General features: G+C 49.7%; 1 protein-coding gene across 1 annotated transcript; it reads left to right on the plus strand.

Moving 5' to 3' along the window:
• Positions 1 to 559: 559 nt before the first annotated feature.
• On the plus strand, positions 560 to 27,144 carry LOC310641614 (prolyl 3-hydroxylase 2-like; the record flags this gene model as incomplete). The annotated part of the gene is made up of 15 exons (XM_083364850.1): positions 560 to 736; positions 2,705 to 2,851; positions 4,628 to 4,817; positions 7,497 to 7,628; positions 10,677 to 10,819; positions 11,856 to 11,945; positions 13,383 to 13,423; positions 15,679 to 15,773; positions 17,570 to 17,697; positions 18,253 to 18,348; positions 20,246 to 20,396; positions 21,511 to 21,628; positions 23,980 to 24,055; positions 25,233 to 25,373; positions 27,052 to 27,144. 15 exons carry the CDS (start codon positions 560 to 562, stop codon positions 27,142 to 27,144), a joined length of 1,818 nt encoding a protein of 605 aa, XP_083220976.1.

Here is a 27,144-nt window from a genome sequence, read left to right on the forward strand (position 1 = left end):
CCATCATTTCTCCTTACTCTTCTTATCCTCCTCCTCCTCCACCACCACCACTACTACTACTTCTCTTCCTCCTCCTTCCCCACTATAGCTTCCTTCACCCTTCCTCTCCTCCTCCTCCACTACCACATGACCAGCATTTCTCCTTCTCCTCTGTTTCTCTACCACCCTCACCAGCGCGTCTTCTCCTCCTCCTTCACTACCATTGCTACCTCTGCCTCCTCCCTCTCCTCTTTCTTCATCGCCACCATCCCTCCTTCTCTTCTACCTCCTCCCCCATCACCACGACCACCATCCCCATTGCTACCTCCACCTCCTTTCTTCTCCCTCTCCTTTTTCTTCAGCCCCACCATCCCTACTTCTCCTCTTCCACCACCACCATTTCTCCTTACTCTACTTATCCTCCTCCTCCTCCTCCACCACCACCACCACCGCTACTACTTCTTCTCTTCCTCCTCCTTCAGCACCGTTGCTACCTTCACACACACACACCCTCTTCTCCTCCTCCTCCTCTTCTTGAAGTCCATCCATCTTGCGAAAGAGTTCTACATGAATGCATGGAATGGATCCAAAGACGGGTCTGATTAATTTAGCAGATAAAACATTTGGCTTCCACGCAGCCCAATTGCTGAGCCTCTGGGGAGCCTTGAAATCCTTATATAATGTTTTGCCGTCTCTGCTTCACGGGAAGTCGCTGGGACAGCTTCTTTGCGGGGGCTCTTGGAAGTCCTTCAAAGATGTGGACCCATGAAAACAGGCGCTGGATAAATCTTGGGATGGTCGGGGAGAAACATTTTGAGTAAATATGTTTTCCTATTTAACAGAGTGACAGAGTTGGGAGGGACCTTGGAGGTCTTCTAGTCCAGGCAGGAAACTCTCTGCCCTTTCAGACAAAGGATTGTTCAATCTCTTTTCGAAAACCTCCAGGGTTGGAGCAGTCACAACTCCTGCAGGCTTCACTGATCATCATCACCATCATAATAAAGTTGGAAGGGACTTTGGAGGTCATCTAGTCCAACCTCCTGCTCAAGCAGGAAAGCCTAGACCATTTCAGACAAATGGTTGTTCAATCTCTTCTTAACCCCCCCCCCTATGTTGGAGCACCCCCAACTTCTGGTGGCAAGTTGTTCCACTGGTTAATTGCTCTCACTGTCAGGAAGTTTCCCCTCAGTTCCAGGTTGCTTCTCTCCTTGACTAGTTTCCATCCGTTTCTTCTTGTCCTGCCTTCGGGCGCTTTGGAGAAGAGCTTGACTCCCTCTTCTTTGGGGCAGCCCCTGAGATGTTGGAAGGCTGCTATCCTGTCCCCCCTGGTCCTTCGCTTCATTAAACCGGACATCCCCAATTCCTGCAACCGTTCCTTGTATGTTTTAGCCTCCAGTCCCCTGATCCTCTTTGCTGCTCTTCTCTGCACTCGCCTCTGTCCCTTTTTACGCCAGCCTCCCCCAACCTGGCTAAAAAGCCCAGCACGTATGAAGGATGGACGCGGAGAGCCGAACAAGCTGGTTTAGTCCACACCCAATCCTCTCTGACCGTCTGTCGCCCAGCTCAGGGCTGTCCCGAAGGTGCTTTTTCCAAAGACAACTGGACTTTCTTGGTTTTCTTTGAAGACGTTTCGCTTCTTGAAAAAGCACCTTTGGGACAATCTTCCCTGACAAGATTCCCCTTGCACAATTCTGTGAACATCCGTCTTGCCGTGTTGGTTTACTCAATGGGGACCACCTGCTGCCGGCGTCAACTTCCCTCCGCCCTGTGCGTTCCCACAGAGAGGGCCTCCTCAGGGTGCCACCGGTCAGAGAATGTCGGTTGGTGGCCCCCAGGGGGAGGGCCTTCTCTGTGGGCGCCCCGGAGCTATGGAACCAGTTACCGGTTGAGCTCCGGACGGCACCCGATCTTCGCTCCTTTCGCCACGATCTGAAAACATACTTGTTCGAGCAAGCCGGCCTGGCCTGAGGGGGATTGGTGGGGTTTTTATTGGGGATTTTTATATTATTGTCGATCAGAAGGTCGGCAGTTTGGCGGGTCGAATCCCAAGTGCCGCGTAACAGAGTGAGCGCTTGTTACGCATCCCAGCTTCTGCCAACCTAGCAGTTCGAAAGCACGTAAAAATGCAAGTAGAAAAATAGGGACCACTCCGGTGGGAAGGTAACAGCGCTCCGTGCGCCTTTGGTGTCTAGTCATGCCGGCCACGTGACCACAGAGACATCCTCGGACAAGTGCTGGCTCTTCGGCTTTGAAGTGGAGATGAGCACCGGCCCCTAGAGTCGGAAACGACTAGCACGCATGTGCGGGGAAACCTTTACCTTTACCTTATCGTTTTAGCTCAGGCTCCTATTTAATTCTTTCTTAATTTTTGTACTCTGTATTTTTATATGTGCCCTGTTCACCGCCCTGAGTCCTTCGGGAGAAGGGCGGTATACAAATATAATAAAATAAATAAATAAATAAATAAATAAATAAATAAATAAATAAATAAATAAATAAATAAATAAATAAACAAACTAATGATGTGCTTGCGGCAAAAGACTGGATCCTCTTCCCTTGCTTGAGAGCCCCAAATAGCCTCTCCGCTTTGTAGGTCTCTGTCCTCTCCATCCTGAACCCTTTTGTGGCATTTTGGGCTGTTTTATGATGATTTTTTTTAAAAAAATGATTATGGGTATGTAAGTAACCGCCCCCCCCCCACCTTTCTTTCCTTCCTCTCTCCCAGCTGAACGAGTTGGACAAGGCGGCCGATGCTGCCCACACCTTCTTTGCGGCCAACCCAGAACACAGGGAGGTCCAGCCAGAGCTGGACAATTACAGGACCGTGTCCAGGAAGACGGCCGCGGTGGACCGAGAGGCTCAGCCACACCTGGTAAAGGCGGGGTGTCTGTGTGAAGGAGGGAGGGAGGAAATGTAGGAAGGAAGGGAGGAGAGAGGGAAGGAAGGAAGGAAGGAAAAGGGAGGAGGGAAGGAGGGAGGGAAGGAAGAAAGGAAAGGAGGAAGGGAGGAAGGAAAGGGAGGGAGGGAGGAAATGTAGGAAGGAAGGGAGGAGAGAGGGAAGGAAGGAAGGAAGGAAAAGGGAGGAGGGAAGGAGGGAGGGAAGGAAGAAAGGAAAGGAGGAAGGGAGGAAGGAAAGGGAGGGAGGGAGGAAATGTAGGAAGGGAGGGAGGAGAGAGGGAAGGAAGGAAGGAAGGAAAAGGGAGGAGGGAAGGAGGGAGGGAAGGAAGAAAGGAAAGGAGGAAGGGAGGGAGGGAGGAAAAAAGGGAGGACAGAAGGAAGGAGGGAGGGAGGAAGAAAGGGAGGAGGAAGAAAAGGGAGGACGGAAGGAAGGAGGGAGGGAGGAAGAAAGGGAGGAGGAAGAAAAGGGAGGGAGGGAGGAAGGAAGGAAGGAAGGAAGGAAGGAAAGAGGGTGGGATGGAGGAAGGAAAAAGGGAGGACAGAAGGAAGGAGGAAGGAAGGAAGGAAGGAAGGAAGGAAGGAAGGAAGGAAGGAAGGAAGGAAAGAGGGTGGGATGGAGGAAGGAAAAAGGGAGGACAGAAGGAAGGAGGGAGGGAGGAAGGAAGGAAGGAAGGAAGGAAGGAAGGAAGGAAGGAAGGAAAGAGGGTGGGATGGAGGAAGGAAAAAGGGAGGACAGAAGGAAGGAGGGAGGAAGGAAGGAAGGAAGGAAGGAAGGAAGGAAGGAAGGAAGGAAGGAAGGAAGGAAGCTGTAGTCAGAGAGGGAAGAATGATCCTCGCACAGCATCCCCATGGTTATACGATCGAAACTCAGGCACTTGGCAACCAGAATCTCTTTACAATAGTTGCAACATCCTGGGAGGGCCACATGATCCCCATTTGTGACTTCCCCGGCCGGGTTTTTTGGCTGTATTAGCATTTTTGTCTGCTGCTCGTAGTCAAGCAATCGTCCACGAGGACTCCAAGGCCCATCTCACAGTTACTGTTTTTGAGCCAAGTCTCGCCCAGTCTCTACTTACGCCTTTGGCTTTTCCTGTCTAAATGTAAAACTTTGCTTTTCTCCACACTGAAACTCATTTTGTTGGATAGGACCCATGGTTCAAGTGGGACAAGATCTTTTTGGATCCTGAGTTGGTCTTCTGGGGTGTTGGCTACTCCTGCCAGTTTGGTGTCATCTGCAAATTTGACGAGTTCCCCTTTTACTCCCTCCTCTAAGTCATGGATGAAGATGTTGAAGAGTTTACTGGGCCTAAGACGGAACCTTGTGGTGCCCCACTGCTTACTTCTCTCCATGTGGACGTAGCACCATTAAGGGCTACTCATTGAGTACGGTTTGTCTCCCAGTTACAAATCCATCTGGTGGTGCTGCTGTCTATCCCACATTTTTTCTAGCCTACCAAGGAGCAAGTGGTGGTCTACTTTGTCGAATGCCTCGCTGAAGTCTAAATATTTCGCTGGTCTACTAACGGGTCACTTTGTCAAAGAATAAAATTCTGGTTCCCAACTGTGGTGGTAAATCAAGGACTACCTGTACAACGATGGTGTTCCTTCCCACAATTTGCATAGAGTCCTAAGGTTCCCGGGTTGGAAGGGCTCCTTGAGGTCATCAAGCCCACCCACTACTCAGTGAAGGTTACTCAGGCAGATGTTTCCTCCTCAAGCTTGACTTCAAATGTCTTCTTCTCTCTTCCAGGAGAACTATCTGTCTGGAATCCAGCATTATGACCGAGAGGAATATGATTTGGCCATTGATTTCCTAGAACAGGCCCTGGAGGACTACGAGGTTGCGGACACCGAATGTCGGATCTTGTGTGAAGGTCCGCAGAAATTTGAGGAATACGAATACCTGGATTATAAGGCCACTTTCTACGAGGCCATTGCAGGTAAGCCCCACAGCTCTGCTCCAAGATGGGTCTGGAGGCTAAAACATACGAAGAACGGTTGCTGGAATTGGGTATGTCTAGTTTAACGAAGAGAAGGACCAGGGGGGACAGGATAGCAGAGTTCCAATCTCTCAGGGGCTGCCCCAAAGAAGAGGGAGTCAAGCTCTTCTCCAAAGCGCCTGAAGGCAGAAGCAATGGATGGAAACTAACCAAGGAGAGAAGCAACCTGGAATTAAGGAATTTCCTGACAGTGAGAACAATCCACCAGTGGAACTCCTTGCCTCCAGATGTTGTGGGTTCTCCAACACTGGAGGTTTTTAAGAAGAGACTGGACAGCCATTTGTCTGAAATGGTATAGGGTTTCCTGCCTGAGCAGGGGGTTGGACTAGATGACCTCCAAGGTCCCTTCCAGCTCTATTATTTTATGTTCTAGTGAAAAGGAGGACTAGGGGGTGGTGTGATATCACTCTTCCAATATCTAAGGGGCTGCCACAAAGAAAAAAAAAGGGAGGGTTTCCACTTATTCTCCAAAGCATCTCAAGGCCAAATAAGAAGCAATGGATGATAAACAACCAAAGAGAGATCCCACCTAGAACTAAGGAGGAATTCCTTGACAGTGAGAACAACTAACCAGTGGATCAGAAGTTGCCTTCAGACGTTGTGGGTGCTCCATCACTGGAGGCTTTTAAGAAGAAACTGGACAGCAGTCTGTCTGGAATTGTATAGGGCAAGGGTCTTCAAACGTGGCCCTTTGATGACGTGTGGACGTCAACTCCCAGAATTCCTCAGCCAGCCATGCCTGGGTTGTTGTTGTTTTTTTCCTCCTACTAAAGCGGAGAGATTGCAGAGGAAGGGATTACAAGAGAGTAGACTAATGCTTGCTTGGAGAATTCCGGGAGTTGAAGTCCACAAGTCATCAAAGGGCCAAGTTTGAAGACCCCTGCTATAGGGCCTCCTGCTTGAGCAGGGGCTGGACTAGAAGACCTCCAAGGTCCCTTCCAAATCTGTTGTTCTGTTATTCTCTGGTCCACCTGGATACACCTTAACCGGTGTGGGAGGTTTACCCAATGCAATACAGGTAGTTCTTGACTTACAACGGTTCGTTTAGTGACCGTGGGAAGTCACAACGGCCCTGGGAAAAAATGTGACTCACGGCTGTTTTTCACACTTACGACCGTCGCAGCGTCCCCCGCGGTCACGTGATCAAAACTCGTACTTATGACGGTCGGGCTGCCCCAGAGGGTCATGTGATCCCCTTCTGCGACCTTCCAGCAAGCGGAGTCCACGGGGAAGAGCCAGATTCACTTCACAACCATGGGACTTGCTTAATGACTGCAGTGTCTCACTTAACAACCATGTCAAGGAAAGATGTGTAAAACGGGGCAAAACCTACTTAGCTGCTCTCTCACTTAGCGACAGAAATGTTGGGCTCAGTTGTGGTCGAAAAGCAAAGATGTTTCTCAACCTTGTGCCGCTGGCCTCTATTCATGATGATCGTAGCCTCTCTGGGGTGTGTGTGTGTGTGTGTGTGTGTGTGTGTGTTTGTGTCACGTGATCGCCATATGCGAACTTCCCTGCCAGCTTCCGATGAGCAATGTCAAAAGCAGTTTTCACACCCCGTGATTCGTGATTCGGTGAACAATTGCAGCGATTCACTTAATCACTGTGATAGACAAGGGTGTGTACTTGGGTGTGATTCATTGAACAATCCTTTCGCTTACAAGGGGAGATTCTAGCCCCAGTTTGTTCATAAATCAAGGGTGATCTGACTCATCTGCTTTCTGACTCCCACGTGGGCAGGCCAGCATGTCTTACTGCTTGCACCAGCAAGCAGGGCCCTGGGGACTGGATGTTCCCAGTGCCTGGCCTTGCGTCATTCGACACAATAGAATGTGCTGACACAGGGCACTCAGTTACACAACAGCCCCTGAGCCTCTATGACGATGGCGGCAGCAGCAGCCTCCTTCCAAAAGCTGCGCGCAAGAACTCGCAGGATCCCTAAATTATTGTTCCGATTTGGTTCTATGTTGTCCCGTAGAAGGAGGTCTCACAGCTGTAAGGCCACAGCTGGAACCCTGCACCCAGTTTTGGTCACCACGATATAAAAAAGATGTTGAGGCTCTGGAAAGAGGGCAGAGAAGAGCAACAAAGAGGATCAGGGGGCTGGAGGCTAAAGCATACGAAAAACCATTGCAGGATTTGGGGATGTCCAGTTTAATGAAGAGAAGGACCCAGGGGTGACATGACAGCAGTCTTCCAGTATCTCAGGGGCTGCCCCAAAGAAGAGGGAGTCAAGCTATTCTCCAAAGCGCCCGAAGGCAGGACGAAAAGCAACGGATGGAAATTAATCAAAGAAAGAAGCAACCTGGAATTAAGGAGAAACTTCCTGACAGTGAGAACAATTAACCAGCGGAACTCCTTGCCTCCAGAAGCTGTGGATGCTCCAACACTGGAAGTTTTTAAGAATAGACTCGACAGCCATTTGATCAGGATGGTATAAGGTCTTCTGTCTTGAGTAGGGGGTTGGACTAGAAGACCTCCGAGGTCCCTTCCAACTCTGCTATTCTGTCATTCTGTTGGGGGGGTGGTCATATGAAAAACTCTGTTGTGTCAAGTGAAATGAATTGGTGTTTTTTCTGCTGCAAAACTTGTGTTTTCTCCTTTCCTGTTTGCTTACAGAGCACTGCATGCAAGTCCTGCTGTGTCAGCATGAGTGTGTGCGGAAACTCGCCACCAGGCCTGGGCGACTCTCACCCATCGACAATTTCCTGCCCTTGCATTACGACTTCTTGCAGTTTGCCTACTACAGAGGTAGGTCTAGCTCTTTCGGACTCCACGGCTGCACAGAGATCAGTGTTGTGTTGTCACTCAAAAGCTAAACCATGCACAGGTCTACAAACACAAGAACAGTCCTTCTGGGTCAGGCCAAGCCCACTGTAGGCCAATATTGTGTTTCTCCTAGTGGACAACCAAGAAGCAGGTGACCCCCAACCTGGAGGTAATATGGAGTCTCCAGGACCAGGAGACCTCAAAAGACCTTTCATCCATCAATTTACCCAGTTGTCTTAAAAGCCAGACCGTTTAGTGTCCTAATGCATCTTGTGAAGATGTTATATTCCTTGACTAGTGGGATTGGAGGCAGGTGACCCCCAACCTGGAGGTAATATGGAGCCTCCAGGACCAGGAGACCTCAAAAGACCTTTCATCCATCAATTTACCCAGTTGCCTTAAAAGCCAGACCGTTTAGTGTCCCAATGCAACTTGTGAAGATGTGTCATATGCTACCCTAAGTCATTTGGTGCTCCTGTCCCAAAGCAGCACCCACTTCACTGAGGTTACTTCAGAGTAGACCAGGATCAACGTTCTTATGTTGTGAGGCCCACTAAAAAAGAGGTAGGCCTTCAATCACACAGCTGGACTTGACCTTTTTTTTAAAAAAAACCATTCGTTTTCTACCCATTTGGCTAAAAACCACCCACAAAATGCCCGTTTAAGGGAAACCTTGAAACTGTGTAGAAGAGAAACATCTGAACAGTTCACGAAGAGAGAGAGAGCAGGTGTTGTGTTAGCAAAACCACGTCTCTCAAGTGTTCGGTTGGGGGTTTCTTTAGGTGAGGTTCAGGATTCAGGAACAGCTAATTTTACTGCCCGGAGTCCTCAATGTGCAGCCACCCATTTAGTGACTGTTCAAAGTCACAACAGCACTAGAAAGGGACTTACGACCAGTTCCCAGCTGTTGCAGCATCCCTGTGGGTCACATGATCAAAATCCACACGTTTGGCAACTGGCATTCACTTAAGATGGCTGCCATCTGCCGAGGTCACGTGATCCCCTTTTGCGACCTTCCGGCAAGCAGAGTCCATGGGGAAAACCGGATTCGCTTAACAACCTTCTGGTTCATTTATCAACTGCAGGGATTGCCTTCATTGTAGCTAAAAAAGGTTTGCAAAAACTTGGTCCACCCTTACCTAGCCTCCATCTTGCTTAGTCACAGAAACTCCTGCATCCAATTGCAGACGTAAGTCAAGGACGGCCTGTGTCAGGTTCAGGGAGAATAGTGAAGGTCCTGGGTTCAAGATCCTTCACCCAGGGCCAGAGTTAGGCAGTCTCACCTACCCGTCCTACACAGCTGTCTTTTCGGCTTCTCTGCCAGAAACAGCTGGTTTTCCAAAACAGCCGTTCGGCTTTGCAATTCTAGCCCTCGCAGAAGGAGCTGGGGGTTGGGGTTTTTTTGGCAAGGGGAAATATCTAGGGGCTGCACTCCACAACATCTCCACAACATCACACTCAAGGTTGTGTGAATAGAATAGAATAGAATTACAGGATAGAAATACAGAATAGAATGGAAGGGAAGGGAAGGGAAATACAGAATAGAATAGAACAGAAAGAATAGAATAGAATAGAATAGAATAGAATAGAATAGAATAGAATAGAATAGAATAGAATAGAATAGAATAGAATAGAATAGAATAGAATAGAATAGAATAGAATAGAATTGAATTACAGGATAGAAATACAGAATAGAATAGAACAGAACAGAACAGAATAGAATAGAAATACAGAATAGAACAGAAAAGAAAATAGAATAGAATAGAATACAAATATAGACTAGAACAAAATATAGACTAGAACAGAACAAAATATAGACTAGAACAGAACAGAATATAGAATAGAATAGAAATACAGAATAGAACAGAACAGAATATAGAATAGAATAGAATAGAATAGAATAGAATAGAATAGAATAGAATAGAATAGAATAGAATAGAATAGAATAGAATAGAATAGAATAGAACAGAACAGAACATAGAACAGAACAGAACAGAACAGAATAGAATAGGAGCTGAAAGGGACCTTGGAGGTCTTCTAGTCCAACCCTCTGCTCAGGCAGGAAACCCTATACCATTTCAGGCAAATGGCTGTCCAGTCTCTTCTTAAAAACTTCCAGGGTTGGAGCATTCACCGCTTCTGGAGGCAAGGAGTTCCACTGGTGAATTGTCCTCACTGCTGGAAGTTTCTCCTTAATTCCAGGTTGCTTCTCTCCTTGGTCAGTTTCCATCCGTTGCTTCTTGTCCTTCTGACAAACAAAGCCAATGTGGTGGCCAGATTCACTTAACGGCCGTGTTATTCACTTAACTGCAGAGATTGACTTACCTTCCTGTTTACTGCCCTATAATCCCTTAATTCTGGGTACAGTCAGGGCGACATAATCACTCTGGCAAGAAAGGTTGCAAAATGGGGCAAAGCTCACTCAACAACTACCTCGCTTAGCAACAGAAATGTTCGACTCGATTTTGGTCGTAAGTTGAGGATTACCTGCATAGGACATAAATGCAAGTGGCAGTGAGTGGCTGGGAGGGAACCGGCACAGTTCAAGGGTGTAATTGAGCATGCTGGGAAACGTATGCAGTGGAAGGTGATCCTCAACTTACAGCAATTCATTTAGCGACCATTCAAGCTGAAAAAAGTGATTTAGGGCCATTTGTCATGCTGAGCGACCGTCGCGGCATCTTCGTAGTCAGGTGATCAAAATTTGACCGCTTGGCAGCTGGCATGTACTTACTTGAACAACGGTGGCCAGAAAGGTGGTAAAACGGGGCGAAACTCACTTTAAAAATGTCTCACTTAACAACGGAAATGTTGGGCCCTGTTGTGGTCGTAAGTCGAGGACAACCTGTACTTAATAGGGTAGGGTGATTGCAACCACTCGGTGCTTTTGGCTGCCGTGTCTGTCCGATCTAGATTGTGCTCAGCCGAACCTGTGGCCATTTCTCACTTGCTTCCGTTCTAACTTGACTGGCCAGCATGTAGCCAGACTGAAAAGAAACCCTGAATTGTGGTTATCCCTCCTCCTTGCAGAGGGGGATTATGTCCAAGCCCTGGAGTGCACCAGGACGTATCTCCTCTTCCATCCAGACGACGAAGATGTCCTGGAGAACGAGGAGTATTACAGGAGCCTCCTAGAAGGATCTGTTGACCTGGAGGCCATCAAACCCAGAGAGGTAAGAGGCCTAGATGTAACTTGGATGGCCCTCGGCCTCGGTGAGGAGCAAGCCACCTTCTGCAGGGTCCAGATCGAGGCAGTGCTAGTAGAAGAGAGGGTCTGTAGATCGGGGTTCAACCCTGGGGTCCTTGGTGCTCTCTGAGCTGGGTGGTTTTCCTGCAGACGTTTCGTGGTCCAACTAGATAACATCATCAGTGCTAGAAGGGTGGGGGGCTTGTGGAGAGGAGGAGGAGGAGGAGGAGGAGGAGGAGGAGGAGGAGGAGGAGGAGGAGGAGGAGGAGGAGGAGGTTCTTGATGCTCTGAGCTGGGTGGTTTTCTTGCAAATGTTTCATGACCCAACTAGGGTACATCATCAGTGCTAGAAGGGTGGAGGAGGAGGAGGAGGAGGAGGAGGAGGAGGAGGAGGAGGAGGAGGAGGAGGAAGAAAATGGCTGTGGATTCCTTAGTGCTCTTTCAGACATTTGTCTTGCAGACATTTTATGACTGGGTAACATAATCAGTGGGGAAGGGAAAGATTTATACTCCTTGCAGACTGCTGGTCTTCTAGAGTCCTTGAGGCCACCTGGAGGTTTATCTGTGTCCTCAGGGTCACCTGAGCGGTGCCAATGGGTGGTCTGTCTATCTCTATCCTACCACACAGTCCTTTCTGCAGTCCCAAGAAGGCTCCACACCCATTTGCATGGATGGTGAAGAACGGAAGGATTTATATTTGTATTCGCAAAGGACCGGCTGTCTGCAAGGAGTATAAATCCTTCCCTTCCCCACCATCCAGTCAGAACCTGAAGAAGCTTCTGGAATGAGAAGCAAAAGGTCTTCAAAGGAGAAAAAAAAAGCAAGAAAGTCTAGTTGCCTCCTGCAATGACGGAGGATGTGCGTAGACATTGTCAACTTCACATTTGTACAGGGACTCCTTGACTTACTCCCACAGCTGAGTCTTCTCTCTCTCTGTCTCTCTCTCCCCTCTCTGTCTGTCTCTCTGTCTGTCTCTGTGTGTGTGTGTGTGTGTGTGTGTCTCCTTTATTTTTATTTTTTAGGAAGCTGTGATGTTCCTGCGGAGGCATCAGCTGGAAGCGGATTTGCTAGAGGCTGCAGCCGGCATCCTGGGTTTCTTGTACACGGAACCGGTGAGAACGCGCTACTGGGGTCAGAGAGGGCAGGTGGAGCCGAGGATCGTGGCTTAGGGCTGGCCAAATGCAGTCCTGCTTTGGGGACCATCTCAGGGTGGTGGAGACAATCTAAATCTAGGCTTAGCAAAGACGTGTGGACGTCAACAAGTCCGGCGAACTTAGGATCTGCAGAGGTGCCATTCGCAAAACCTGGTCAGCTCAGCCAGGACGGGGTTGGCGGCCTTCTGGCTTCATGACCAGAGGCCGTGTCTTCCGAGGTTGTACAGGCCGGGGCTTTGCACGAACATGGCGCGTGGTTTAAGCACGGCGGGTTGTGTGTCTGTAGCAACTGCGCGTTTTTTTAAGGTGAATTCGGGGTTTAGTGAGAATTCAGTGCATGAATTTTGCAACGGGCTCTTTAGAGACAGTCACAAGGAGAGGTTTCTGGGACAGGTGTTTGGAGGGGATGTGCAGATCCTCCCTCCCTCTCTTCCTTCCTTCCTTCCTTCTTTCCTTCCTTCCTTCTGCCATCCCTCCCTCCCTTCCTCTCTTCGGTCTTCCCTCCAATTCTCTTTCTTTCCTTCCTTCCATCCTTCCTTCCTGCTTCTCTCCTTTCCTCCCATTCCTCCATTTCTCCTTCTTTCCTTCCTTTCTTCCTCTTTCCCTTCTTCCCTCTCCTCCAATTCTTTTTTCCTTCCTTCCTCCCTTCCTCCCTCCCTTGACTTTAGCTTCCTTCTTCCTCTCCAAACCACTCCCTTCCCCCCTTTCTTCTTGCCCTCTTCCTTCCTTCCCCTACAAATCCCCCTTTCTTTCTCTTTCTTTCTTTCTTTCTTTCTTTCTTTCTTTCTTTCTTTCTTTCTTTCTTCTTTCTTTCTTTCTTTCTTTCTTACTTTTTCTTTCTTTCTTTCTTTCCTCCTTTCTTTCTTTCTTTCTTTCTTTCTTTCTTTCTCTTTCTCTTTCCTTCCTTCCTTCCTTCCTTCCTTCCCTCCCTCCTTCCTTCCTTCCTTCCTTCCTTCCTCCCTTCCTCCCTCCCTTGACTTTAGCTTCCTTCTTCCTCTCCAAACCACTCCCTCCCCCCCTTTCTTCTTGCCCTCTTCCTTCCTTCCCCTACAAATCCCCCTTTCTTTTTCTTTCTTTCTTTCTTTCTTTCTTTCTTTCTTTCTTTCTTTCTTTCTTTCTTTCTTTCTTTCTTTCTTTCTTCTTTCTTTCTTTCTTTCTTTCTTACTTTTTCTTTCTTTCTTTCTTTCCTCCTTTCTTTCTTTCTTTCTTTCTTTCTTTCTTTCTTTCTTTCTTTCTCTTTCTCTTTCCTTCCTTCCTTCCTTCCTTCCTTCCCTCCTTCCTTCCTTCCTTCCTTCCTTCCTTCCTTCCTTCCTTCCTTCCTTCCTTCCTTCCTTCCTTCCTTCCTTCCTTCCTTCCATCTCACCCATCATAACCAACCAGCCTTCCTTGTTTCAGAACTACTGGAGCCTCCCTGGGTCTCGTCAGGACAGCCAAAGGTAAGAAGGCAAAGCTGATGTCAGGCTGAAAAACGATCCTTCGGGGGTCTCACGTTGTGTGTGTGTGTGCGCGTGCGTGCGTGTGTGTGGAAATCTCAATGCAGTTTGTGAATATTTGAAAGGGATTTACATTGGCATTGGGCGCATCTGCAGAAAAGAGAAGATGGAGGTGGCGACCCCACCATGGGAGCCCCTCCCCCTTTTTAGATGGGTGCAAAAGGGGGGGGCATCAACCTTGACCACAGATGCCCTTAATTCGTGGGACAAAAGCGACCCCGAAAACGCCTTGGCGGTCTTTCTCCCCCCCTTCCTTTCATCTCATGGAAAGAAAAATGTTCCTTACAGACCCACCCTGGGCTGGGCAAGGGCGCCCCCCTCCCTGAGGACCACCACCCCCTTTGATGTGCCCCCAAAGCTTTTCAGACCCTTCTTGGAGCAATGACTGGCTGTTTCGAAGCCTCCAAAAGGGGCGTCCTTCTCTCTCCCAGCGACGGTCAGATCTGGCCAGTGTTTGGAGGGCTGGCAGCTGGATAGGGGAAAATGCCACTTAAAGAGCCCCCCCCCAATGTCTATGGAGACTCTCCGTCCTCCAGGTTGTCAGGGCTGTCCCCAAGTTGCCTTTTTTTCCAGGAGGCAACTGGACTGTCTTGTTTTTTCTTGGAAGACGTTTCGCTTCCCATCCCAGGAGCTTCTTCGTTTCTACCTGGAGGGTGGGGAATGGGAGGATTTATACTCCTTGCTGACAGCTGGTCATTTGCATCCTTTTAGAGCAGGGGTCTTCAAACTCGGCCCTTTTATGACTCATGGACTTCAACTCCCAGAATTCCTCAGCCAGGCACACTGGCTGAGGAATTCTGGGAGTTGAAGTCCATGAGTCATAAAAGGGCCGAGTTTGAAGACCCCTATTTTAGAGGGTTGTTGAGGCCACCTGGGGTGACCCTGAGGATGCAGGTAACCCTCTAAATAGCCTCAAGGATTCTCTAAAAGAAGGCAAAGGACCAGCGGTCTGCAAGGAGTATAAATCCTTCCCTTCCCCACCATTCAGTCAGAACCTGAAGAAGCTTCTGGGATGAGAAGTGAAACGTCTTCAAAGAGGGGAAAAAAGAAAGTCCAGTTACTTCTTGAAAAAAGCAACCTTAGAAGAAGGATAAAAAGGGGAAGAGGAAGATGGGAGGGAAAGAAGGAGAAGGAGAGGAGAGAGAGAGAGAGAGAGAGAAAGAAAAAGAAAGAAAAGGAGGAGGAGGAGGAGGGGAAAAGAAAAAGGAAGAGGTGAAGGATAAGAGAATGGGAAAGGAAGAGGAAGAGGAAGAAGAAGAAGGAAGAGGAGGAGGCTTTTTCAAATGGCCTCAACGACGCTCTAAAAGAAGGCAAAGGACTGGCTTTTCTGCGAGGAGTATAAATCCTTCCCTTCTCCACCATTCAGTCAGAACCTGAAGAAGCTTCTGCGATGAGAAGTGAAACTTCTTCAAAGGAAAAACAAGAAAGTCCAGTTGCCTCCTGAAAAAGTGCCTTTGGGGGGGACCCCAGGTCTAGCCCAGTATCTCAGGGGCTGCCCCAAAGAAGAGGCAGTCAAGCCATTCTCCTAAGCGCCGGAAGGCAGGACAAGAAGCAACGGATGGAAACTAACCAAAGAGAGAAGCAACCTAAGGAGCAACTTCCTAACAGTGAGGACAATTAACCAGTGGAACAGCTTGCCCCCAGAGGTTGTGGGTGCATCATCTTTTTAGGAAAAGACCGGACCGTCACCTATCTGAAAGGGTATAGGGTCTCCTGCTTGAGCGGGGGGTTGGACTAGAAGACCTCCGAGGTCCCTTCCAGCTCAATTCTGATTGATTGATTGATTGATTGATTGATTGATTGATTGATAGCTGTATTGCGGTCTGCACCTCTTTCCTGAAGCAAAAGACAGGCAGTCCTCGGCTTACAACAGTTCGTTTAGGGACCGTTCAAAGTTACAACGGCACTGAAAAAAAGTTATTTAGGACCATTTTTCCCATTTATGACCATGACCATGACGTGGCAAGGAAAGTCTTAAAATGGGGCAAAACTCACTTAATAACTGTCTCGCTTAGCAACGTGAATTTTGGGCTCTGTTGTGGCCGTACAGCGAGGACCACCTGCAAGACTCCATCTCAAATTGATTGATTGACTTTTGGCTTGTTCAGTCAACATTTAGTTGGGCTTCAGGAATCTTAATTTGGGGGTTCAGCCTATGGTGGGAACCCAACCATCAGCTCCTGGCTTGTCTTCCACAGGGATCCTTCCAGGCTGCAGGACTACCAAGGCAATGGGCCTGGCAACACCCCTGCAGAGCAGGATTTGTCCCACATGGGGCACCCGCTGAGGGAAGGTAAGTCTCCCTGCACATAAGGGCTATGGGGGCTCAATCGTATCAGGAACGGTTGCAGGAATTGGGCGTGTCTAGTCCAGGGGTCTCCAAACTTGACCACTTTAAGATTTGGGGACTTCAGCTCCCAGAATTCCCCAGCTGGCTAGGGAATTCTGGGACTTGAAGTCCGTAAGTCTTAAAGTGGCCAAGTATCAAGGCAATGATTTAACAGCTAAACAGCTTATGTAATGATGTGATGTAATATAAGGTGGACGATGCAATGATGGGAGTGACTCAGCAGGGTCTGTATCCCTTTAAGAGCCTGAGTATAAAAAGGAAGGCTTTTGCTGCAGTTTCTCTCGTCCGTTTCCTGCTGTAGCTGTTTGTTGGATTCTGCTGTACAGTATGTATGTTGTTCCTGGTGTATGATATTGTAAATAGTGTAAGATAAACCACCATTTAATATAGACCACTGTTTACTGTGTTTACTCCTGGGTTATCTCAGCGCAATAAGGCTGCACACGCTCTGACACCAAGTTTGGAGACCCCTGTTTTAGGGGGCTCTCCTTGCTTAGGCTTGCCCCCCCCCCACAACTTCTCGGAGAGCATTGTAGGGCAGGGGTGAAAGGCTAGCATTGGCCTCTGATTCTCTGGAGGAAACGAAACAGGCCCAGCTCCATCCTCACTCAGTGCTTGAGAGCTCTGTGAAAAAAATATTTATTCTAATGGAAGCTGCAGACCGTAAACTTTGGAGACACGTTTTGGACCCAACAGAAGCCACGGAAAGGAGCCTTCGGTTGGCTTCCGTGGGAAAGGCAGAAGGTTTTTTTTTTCCTCCCCCAGATCCATTTTGTGGAAGCTCTAAGTGGGTGGATGATGGACAAAGGAAGGAAAGGAGTAAAGGAGGAAGGAAGGAAGGAAGGAAAGAAGGAAGGAAGGAAGGAAGGAAGGAAGGAAGGAAGGAAGGAAGGAAGGAAGGAAGGAAGGAAAGGAGGAAGGAAGGAAGGAAGGAAGGAAAGGAGGAAGGAAGGAAGGAAGGAAGGAAGGAAGGAAGGAAGGAAGGAAGGAAGGAATTTAATTTAATTTAATTTATTAATATTTCTATACCGCCCTTCTCCCGAAGGACTCAGGGCGGTGTACAGGGCAAGAATAAAACATAAAGTTACAAAAATTAAAAAGTTATTAAATACATGCCCATAAAAAACAATAAATACATTAATAAAACCCCCAATAAAATGATAATAAAAACCGCAGCAATCCCACCCTCAGGCCAGGCCGGCTTGTTCGAACAGGTATGTTTTCAGATCGCGGCGAAAGGAGCGAAGATCCGGCGCCGTCCGGAGCTCAACCGGTAACTGGTTCCATAGCTCCGGAGCGCCCACAGAGAAAGATCTCCCCCTGGGGGCCACCAATCTACATTCTCTGACCGGGGGCACCCTGAGGAGTCCCTCTCTGTGGGAACGCACAGGGCGAAGGGAAGTTGACGCCGGCAGGAAGGAAGGAAGGAAGGAAGGAAGGAAGGAAGGAAAGGAGGAAGGGGAAGGAGACCTGGGCATTTCCAGAGGTCCAGCTCTTGCCTTCCTCCCTCAGATGGATGGATCCCCTTCCCCTTCTGCAGGCTGCTGGCCCTCAGAATGTGGGGGGGGGGAAGGAGGGGAGGGTCTTTCTGGGAAAGCGGAAAAGCCACCAAGTTAGCCAGAGCCAAGCCTGAGGTTCCCACCAGGTCCAGCTGGTCGCTCCTTCCCCTCCCTCTCTCCTTTCCTTCCTCCATCCTCCTCCCTCCCTCCCTCTCTCCTTCCTCTTCCTTCTCTCCCTAGGAGGCCCCCTTCTCTTCAACGAGGTGCAGTTTGTCTACAACTCCCAGCAGCTGAACGGGACGCAGCGAGTCCTCCTGGACAACGTCATCTCGCCCAGCGAGTGTCAGGAGCTGGAGCACATTGCCAACGTGAGCATCTGCCCATTTTGGGGGTACCAAAGCAGACAGTCATTATGGGGGGGGGGGTTCCTTCACTTCTCAATAAACAGCTCTTGCAATGACCTTGGTTCTCACGGCTTAGCAGTTTGAGGGCTGAAGTCTGCATTCCATTCACACACACACACACACACTCACACACATACACACACACTCACACACACCCTCTGTAGGCAAGCTAAGACACAGTGAGAGATGACAGCAGCACAAGCCCTCTTTGCAGCTTGACCATTAGCCCTAAAACCTTTCTGTGACGAGCGTGGAGGGGCCGAATATGTTCAGGGCTCCGTTTCCTGACATGACAGCTTTACTGGCCACGTCTCTTGGCTGCTGTGCATAGGGAAGTCCTCGACTTATGTCGGTTCATTTACTGACCATTTGAAGTTGCCACTGCGCTGAAAAAAAAGACTGCTATCATGTCCCCCCGGGGTCCTTCTCTTCATTAGATTAGCCACGCCCGGGTCCCGCAACCATTCTTCCTACGTTTCAGCCTCCATTCCCCTGGTCTCTTTTTGTCTTCTCTGGCAGAACATCCTCCTGGCTGGTGACGGCTACAGAGGGAAGACCTCACCTCACACGCCTAATGAGAAGTTTGAAGGAGCCACCATCCTCAATGCTCTGAAGGTAAGCAGGTCTTGTGCCAAGCTGGATCTTCTTCTCTTGGGGAGGGTGAGGACATCTGGAGACCTCCAAAGCTAGGTTAGATCAAGTCCATCAGCAGGTCACGAGGGGAGAGCCTCCAGCTCCTCCTCCAGCTTCTGCTGGCTTGTTGTCCTGGAAAAACCCCAAGGGAAAAAGACAAGAGACAGCAACACAAAACAATAATTCTGACCTTAAGATCCAGGGGTTTATTTTGCGAATAATTCGGACCGTAGTGTTCTGTACCAGCCTGCTACCGGCCCTGCAGAAAAGGCAGGGACAACCCCTTTTACAAGAAGACAAGAGGCTGGAACTAAGCCTGCCAAATTTATGGACACAAAAACAAACGGAACAAGACACGAACCAAGAAACAGGAGCTTTTCAAGCGGTTGCCTTCAGCAAAACAGCCCTCCCACGCATTCCCCTTTTATACAGTTCAGGGCGTGGCTTCTCTCTGCCTCCTTCCGAGGTGCCCCATTGCCTTCCTCTGTTTACTCCTGATTGACTGCCTCCTGCGTCGGGCGTCCTTGAACAGGGCCAGCTGTGGGTCATCTTCATCCACGCTGTCAGGCTCACACAGCTGGGTCTCCCTCGTGACCAGGTGGGAGGGGCCTGGCTGAGGGCTCTCATCAGCAAGATCTTCAACCCCCTCAGCAAGGTCTTCAACACCCCCCTCCTCCTCTGAGTCGTCCGACCCAACTGCCGAACCCACAGGCTGACCCTGAATCACAACACGTAGCAAGCATAATAACCCAACATCACTTACATTAACCACCCACTGCAATGAGGACTGTATGGCACAGCAGTTTCCAAATGGACAACTATAGGCCAACAGCAACTCAGTCGGGTCCAAACCCGACTCTTTATATACCCTTTCCCGTTCTAGGACCGTAGTCAGATGATCTGCTGACTTTGGCTGACTTTCTGCCGACTTCCGGCTGACCTTCTGCTGAACGTAACTTTCCACATATACCCTTGTAGCGTGGGAACCCGCATCCATCAGCTACTTTCAGTTCCCTGTTTCTTACCGCTCCGGTCCTTATGTTCTAAATATATTTGAAACAAGCAAGCTTAGCAAAATCACAAAAGTACAACCGCAAACTGCAAAATTAAGTACCGACTTGGGCTCAATACTTTGTCCGCGAGGCCTGATTCAGTTTACCTGGGCCCAAACCTTGCCTAAAAGAACAATAGAAAAGAACATTTTCCTTTCCCACATTGGTGTTGGCCTTCCTGGTACTCCTCAGTTTACAACGGCTCATTTAGTGACGGTCCAGAGTTACAACAGCACTGGGAAAAAAGTGACTTTTGACCGTTTTTCAGACTTATGACCGTTGGGGTATCCCAGGGATCACGTGATCAAAATTCAGACAGTCGGCAACCGTCTCGCATTTATGACGGCTGCAGTAGCCCAGTGGTCAGATGATCACAATTCAGACGCTTGGCCACTGATTCGTATTTAGGACGGTGGCAGCGTCCCCCCGGGGGGGGTGTGTCACGTCATCCCTTTTTGCGACCTTCTGACAAGCGAAGTCCAAGGGGGAAGCCGGATCCACTTAGTAACCGTTTAACTACTTCATCAACTGCGGTGATTCACTTAACAACTGCGACAAGGAAGGTCGTAAAACGGGGCAAAAGGCACTTAAGTGTCTGAAAAACAGGAACTTCAGCTCAACTGTGGTTGTTAGTCAAGTGGTTGTTAGTCAAGGGTCATAAGGCACTTTTCTATAACTTGGAACAGTCACTCAATGAAGGGGTGTAAGTAGAAGGTGATGCAGAGAGAGAGCGAGGGAAGGAGGGAGAAAGGGAGGGAGAGAGAGGGAGGGAGGGAGAGAGAGGGAGGGAGAGAGAGAACTTACTTTATCATTTGATTGGCCTGCAGTTTGGCTACGAGGGGCGGATCCCTTTGAAAAGTGCCCGCCTCTTCTATGATGTCAGCGAGAAAGCCCGGAAGATCGTGGAATCCTACTTCATGCTGAATTCCACCCTCTATTTCTCTTACACACACCTGGTGTGCCGCACGGCCCTGTCAGGTAAGGCTGGGGGGAGGGGGCAAGGTTGAGCATCGCTGGCGTAGCGTGAGGGTCTCCAATGCTTGAAGACCTGTGGACTTCAATTCCCAGATTTCCCCAGCCAGCCATGCCTATTACTTTTCTTCTGCCCCCACTAGAGCGGTGAGATTGCAAAGAAAGGGATTACAAGAGAGTCAGCAGGCCACAGTTTGGGATAGACGTCAACAAGAATGCATTAGTGTCAGGGAATTCTGGGACTTGAAGTCCGCAAGTCTTACAGAGGCCAACGTTGGAGACCCCTGGTGTAGGGCAGGGCATTTCAACCAGTGGTACGGGTACCACCCGTGGTACATTGGCACCTGGCAGGTGGTACGCGACCATCCTAGAAAAGTGGTAGCGGGGGAGGGGAATGAGCTGAACCGGTGGCAGCACCGCCCAAGCCTGAGCGAGAGACGGCTGGAGCTGCAGGGCTGTCGGGGCTCAGCGGAAGCGCCAGGATCAGTGCCAGGATCCAGCTGGAGCTCAACGTTAATCCCGGCACTTTTGAGCCCAGAAGAAGCGCCGATCAGCTGGAATGTTGCAGCATCTCCAGGGTCTTGTGATGTACATTCAGATGCTTAGCAACCGATTCTTTTTTATGACGGTCACAGTGTCCCAGGGTCATGTGAAGTGACCAAAACCTGCTGCAACCACCCAGCAGACGGGGGGGGGGGAATAAAAACCAAACACCCCCGCCCCACCCCCGCTGCCGATCCTCAACAGAAATGCTCACAACCATGAAAACCTCGGACAGGAGGAAGAGCGCCGCCAGGCGGGCAGGCAGGTGTCTTGCTCGGCTGTGGCTGGGGGGGGGCTTTTTTCAGTGCCATTGTAACTTCAGTCACTAAGCGAACAGATGTAAGTCGAGGACTACCTGTACTTCATCACTTTTTTCCTTTTTTTGGGGGGGTCACCGTGGTTTTGACCCCTCGCTAGGCGACTGGTGGTGGTGAGATATCCTAAAAGGGGTGGGATGGGTGAAAAGGTTGGAGGCCCCTGGTGTAGGGGAGAACTTTGGAGTCGGCGAGATACGAAGAGAGGAGGAAGGTGCGCCAAGTGGGGCCGCCTTGAAGGGCTCCATTCTTGGCCTTTTCAGGTCAGCAAGGACGGCGGGACGACCTCAGCCACCCGATCCACGCGGACAATTGTCTCCTGGACACGGAAGCCCAGGAGTGCTGGAAGGAGCCCCCGGCCTACACCTTCCGGGATTACAGGTGGGCGCTTGGAGAGGAGGAGGAGGGGTTTCGCAAAAGCCAACGCTCGAGCAGAGGGGTTGGATTAGATGACCTCCAGGGTCTCTTCCTCCTTCATTATTCTGTCCTCCCTTCCTTGTATCCCTCCCTCCCTCCCTTCCTCCCCCCTCCTTCCTTCCTTCCCTTTCCCTTTCTCTTTCTTCTGTCCTTCCTTGTTTTTCCTTCCTTCCTTCCTTTTCTTCTTTCTGTTTTCTTTCTCTTTAATCTTTCCTTCCTTCCTTGTTTTGTCTTTCTTTCTTTCTTTCTTTCTTTCTTTCTTTCTTTCTTTCTTTCTTTCTTTCTTTCCTTCCTTCCTTCCTTCCTTCCTTTCCTTCCTTACTTCCTTGTTTTCTTTTTTTTTCTTTCTTTCTTTTTCCTTCCTTCCTTCGTTCCTTCGTTCCTTCCACTTTGCCTTTCTTTCATTCTCTCATTCTTTCTTTATTTCCTTCCTTCTTCTTCTTCTGTTTTGTCTTTTTCTCTTTCCTTGTTTTGTCTTTCTTTTGTTGTTTCTCCTTCCTTCCTTCCTTCCTTCCTTCCTTCTCTTTCTTTCTTTCTTTCTTTCTTTCTCTTTCCTTCCTTCCTTCCTTCCTTCTGTTTTCTTTTTTCTCTCTTTTTCCTTTCTTTCTCTTTCCTTCCTTCCTTCCATTTTGTCTTTCTTTCGTTCTCTCATTCTTTCTTTCCTTCCTTCTTTTCTTCCTTCCTTTTTTCTTTCCTTCTGTTTTGTCTTTTTCTTCCTTTCCTTCCTTCCTTTTCCTTGTTTGCCTTTCTTTTGTTGTTTCTTTCTCCTTCCTTCCTTCTTTCTTTCTTTCTTTCTTTCTTTCTTTCTTTCTTTCTTTCTTTCTTTCTTTCCTTCCTTCCTTCCTTCCTTCCTTCTGTTTTCTTTTTTCTCTTTTTCCTTTCTTTCTTTCCTTCCTTCCATTTTGTCTTTCTTTCGTTCTCTCATTCTTTCTTTCTTTCTTTCCTTCCTTCTTCTTTTCTTCCTTTTTTCTTTCCTTCTGTTTTGTCTTTTCTTTCTTTCTTTCTTTCTTTCTTTCTTTCTTTCTTTCTTTCTTTCTTTCTTTCTTTCTTTCCTTCTTTCTTTTATTTGAGGGAACACCTGCTGCCGGCATCAAACGCCCTTCGCCCAGTGCGCTCCCACAGGGAGGGTCTGCTCAGGGTGCCGCCGGTGAGAGATTGCCGGCGGGTGACACCCAGGGATAGGGCCTTCTCAGTGGGAGCGCCTGCCCTCTGGAACCAGCTGCCGGTGGAGCTGAGGACTGCCCCCGACCTCCGATCATTGCGCCGGGGCCTGAAGACCTGGCTCTTTGAGCTCTCGGGCCCAGGCTGAGGAGAAATTTTAATTGGGGTTTTTAAGTCTACAGGGTTAACTTAATATTTTTTAATTCGGTTTTTAATTTTTGTATGTTGGATTTTTTAACTCCCTGTAAACCGCCCTGAGTCCTCAGGGAAAGGGCGGTATATAAATTTAACTAAATAAATAAATAAATAAATTTTACAAAGAAAGTTCTTAGAACAGATGGCCATTTGCCTGGAATGGTCTAGGGCAGGGATGGCGAACCTTTCGGAGACCCAGGGCCCAAACGGCAACCAAAAACCCACTTATGTATCATCGGGTGCCGGGTGGGCGTGGCCCATTGGGTGGGTGTGGCCCATTGGGTGGGCGTGGCTGCGGTAGGTAACGGCAGACTGGGTGGGACTAAAAAGTTCAATCAATCAATTCCAACTTTGCGAGATCTTTTTTTTTCCGGCGAGAAGTTGAAATTGATTGGGGTTTTTTTGCACACGGCGGTGGAGGCCGAAAGCAAAAAGGTTTTATAAAACGCAGCTGAAGGCCTAGGACTGGGGCGACGGCGCGTGTGCCCACAGAGAGGGCTCTGCGTGCCACATTTGGCACACGTGGCATAGGTTTGCCACCACGGGGCTAGGGTCTCCTGGATTGGACTCGAAGACCCCCAAGGCCCCTTCCGGCTCTGTTATTGCGTTATTCCTCTCGGGACGGTGCGCCTGAAGGGAAGACGGGAGGACCTCCGGGGGCTGCCGCTGTAGGGCCTCCAGCCCAGCCTGCAGTGCAGACCCCTTTGCACGAGTCTCACCCGTGTTTATATGGTGGGGCAGAAGCCCCTCGGCTGCCCCTTTTGAGTGACCCCCCCACCTCCCCTTTGCAGCAGTGAGTCTGTCCTCCAGCTCCACTCAACGTCTTCTTCAGCCGTATCTGCTGAGGTTGGTCGCCCCTCTTGGAAGGAGAGGCCCACCAGTTGGTCCTCAGCTTGACCTGTTGGATGGACGCTCTGCCTGGCCTCCCCTTGCTCAGCCCTCCTGCTCTTCCTTTGCAGTGCTCTCCTCTACATGAACGGCGATTTTGAAGGCGGAGAGTTTATTTTCACGGAAATGGATGCCAAGACGGTCACGGTGAGCAGGTTAAACCTATAATCATCCACAGGAGTAGCAAGACCTGTTGCGTCATGCACCTAGTCCTTCACTTACGACCACGGTCAGGGCCGGAATTTCTGCCGCTAAGCAAAGCCAGGTCCTTCCGAGAGTTGCATAAGGGAGTCACGGCTTTTTTCCCCCACATTAAGGTCATTAAGGTCATTAAGCAAATCCAGCTTTTCTCCTGTCAACTTTCCTCATTGGAAACCAAGCTTGGAAGGCCCCGAATGGCGAGCGAGTCACGCCTGGTTTTACGACGTTTTTTGCCACCGTTGTTAAGCGAATCGCTGAAGTAGTTTAGTGACGCCTGTGGGCGCAAAGCGAAGCCAGCTTTTCCCCACTGGCTTTGTTGATCAGGGGCCAGCTGGGAAGGTCACAAATGGGTATCACACACACACACACACGCACACCGGGATGCTGCAAACATCACAAATAGACTGTTGTCCAAGCGCCCACATTTTGCTCACAAGGCTGTCGAAATGGTGCAACGGTTATAAGTGCGAGGACTGGTGTTTTTTTCCCTGGGCTGTTATCACTTCAGATGGTCGCTAAATGAACGGCCGTAACCTGAGGACCCACCTGTATACCGATGATAAGACAGCACAGGTTTTGGGGCAGGCTGGGGATTTCTGGGAGTTGAAGTCCACCAGTCTTAAAGGGGCCCAGATGGGAGACAGACAGACAGACAGACAGACAGACACACACACACACACACACAGACCGTTTTAATGGAAAGGAGATCTGCAGGTTCTATCCATTCGTCCATCATTGATAGTCCCTGACTTAGGACACTTAGTCCCTGACTTAGGACACACACACACTTACAGTTGTTTGCAGGGTGCCCTTGCAGTCCCGGGACTCCAATTCACCTTTTTGCTGGGGGAAAAACAAAACTGATTTATTTCCAATTCTGTGCAAAAATGCCCCCCCCCCACTGAACAAGGGGTTTGCTTGACGGCCGTGGGTTCATTTAACAACCATTTCCCTGGGGGCAAAAAAGAGTTCATAAAACGAGGCCAGTCACCTGCTGGGTGGCTTTATGGGCAGGGGGCATTACGGTCGTAAATCGAGGACTGCCTGTATCCGATAGGCCAGGGAAGAGGGAGGGGGGGCTGCTGCGTTGGGCCCTGATCCGTGCCTTCCCTCCTTGTCCCAGGCCTCCATCAGGCCCAAATGCGGTCGGATGGTCAGCTTCTCCTCCGGCGGGGAGAACCCCCACGGGGTGAAGGCCGTCACCCGGGGCCAGCGCTGTGCCGTGGCTCTCTGGTTCACCCTTGACCCCCTCCACCGGGAAGCGGTGAGTTTGGCCCCGCTCTGGGACCAAGGAGGGAGGGGGGAGAGGGAGGAGAAGAAGGGGGGGCAGAGGAAAGGAGGAAGCAAGGAAGGAAGTAGGGAAGAGGAGGAGGGAGGGAGGGAGGGAGGGAGGGAGGAAGGAAGGAAGGAAGGAAGGAAGGGTGGGAGGGAGGAAGGAAGGAAGGAAGGAAGGAAGGAAGGAAGGAAGGAAGGAAGGAAGGAAGGAAGGAAGGGGAGGAGGGAGGGAGGGAGGAAGGAAGGAAGGAAGTAGGGAGGGAGGGAGGAAGGAAGGACAGAGGAAAGGAGGAAAAAGGAAGGAGGTGGGGAGAAATGGTGCAAGGAAGGAAACAGGGAAGAGGGAGGAAAGGAAAGGAAGGAGGGGAAGGGGAAGGAGGGAAGGAAGGAAGGAAAGGAAGAATGAAAGGAAGGAAGGAAGGACAGGAAAGGAGAAAAAAGAAGAGGTGGGGAGAAATGGCGCAAGGAAGGAAACAGGGAAGAGGGAAGGAAGGAAGGAAGGAAGGAAGGGAGGGAGGGAGGGAGGGAGGGAGGGAGGGGAGGCAGAGGAAAGGAGGAAGCAAGGAAGGAGGTGGGGAGGAATGGAGCCAAGAAGGAAGCAGGAAAGAGAGGGAAGGAAGGAAGAGGGGGGAGGGAGGGAGGGAGGGAGGAAAGAAAGAAAAGAAGGAAGGGGAGGGGGAGGGCGGAGTTGCTCAGCATCGGCCCAAATCAGGAGCCCCTTCACACCTTTGCAGGCCAACCTCTTTGAGGCCAGGTGTGTGTGTGTGTGCCTCTAGCGAGGGGGGCACCTGGGCTGCCTCAGTGGCCTCTCCTGGCCGGAAAAGGGGCTCCCCAAACTCCTCCTGACAGTCACCCCTTTATTCACAAGCAGCTGCTGGCGTCGCCTGATTTTTTTTTTTAATTCCCGACTCGGATCCGGGACGATGAGTTGTGCAAGGGCGCCCCCTGGTGGCTGGAAAGGCAGGGCGGGCGGTGGGGAAGCGCTGTGCCCTCCCGGGGGGCGCCCGACTCCTTCCTTCCTTCCTTCCTTCCTTCCTTCCTTCCTTCCTTCTTTCCTTCCTTCCTTCCTTCCTTCCTTCCTTCCTTCCTTCCTTCCTTCCTTCTTTCCTTCCTTCCTTCCTTCCTTCCTTCTTTCCTTCCTTCCTTCCTTCCTTCCTTCCTTCCTTCCTTCCTTCCTTCCTTCCTTCCTTGGCTCTCACTTTCTCTTTTTCTCGTCTTTCTCTCGTTCCTTTTCTTTCTCTCTCTCGCTCTCTTTTTCTCTATTCCTTCCTTCTTCTCGTTCCCATCTCCTTCCTTCCTTCTCATTTTCTCATTTTCTTCTCTTTTTTTCTCTCTTCTCTCATTCTTTTTCTTTCTCTGTCTCTCCCTCTCTCTCCCTCTTTTCTCTTTTCTTTCTTTCCTTCCTTCCTTCCTTGGCTCTCACTTTCTCTTTTTCTCCTCTTTCTCTCGTTCTTTTTCCTTCTCTCTCTCTCTCTCTCTTTCTCTATTCCTTCCTTCCTCCCTTCCCATTTTCTCTTCCCCACAGAGATGGGCGGCAAATAAATTTCACAAATAATAAAATTCTCCTCCAGAGCAGACCAGGCCTTTGGAGAACCGTGAGTGAGGCTCTCCTTCCGCCTTGGCTGATCCTTCACCTCTTGTCGTCCCTTCCTTTTTTTTTTCTCCAGGAGCGGATCCAGGCTGACGAGATCATCGCCTTGTTAGGCCACCATCCCTTCGGCCCCACCGAGCTGGACGTCAACCCCAAGGAGGAGCTATAG

Source organism: Vipera ursinii (genome assembly GCF_947247035.1).
Source record: "Vipera ursinii genome assembly, chromosome: 5".
Lineage (NCBI taxonomy): Eukaryota > Metazoa > Chordata > Lepidosauria > Squamata > Viperidae > Vipera > Vipera ursinii.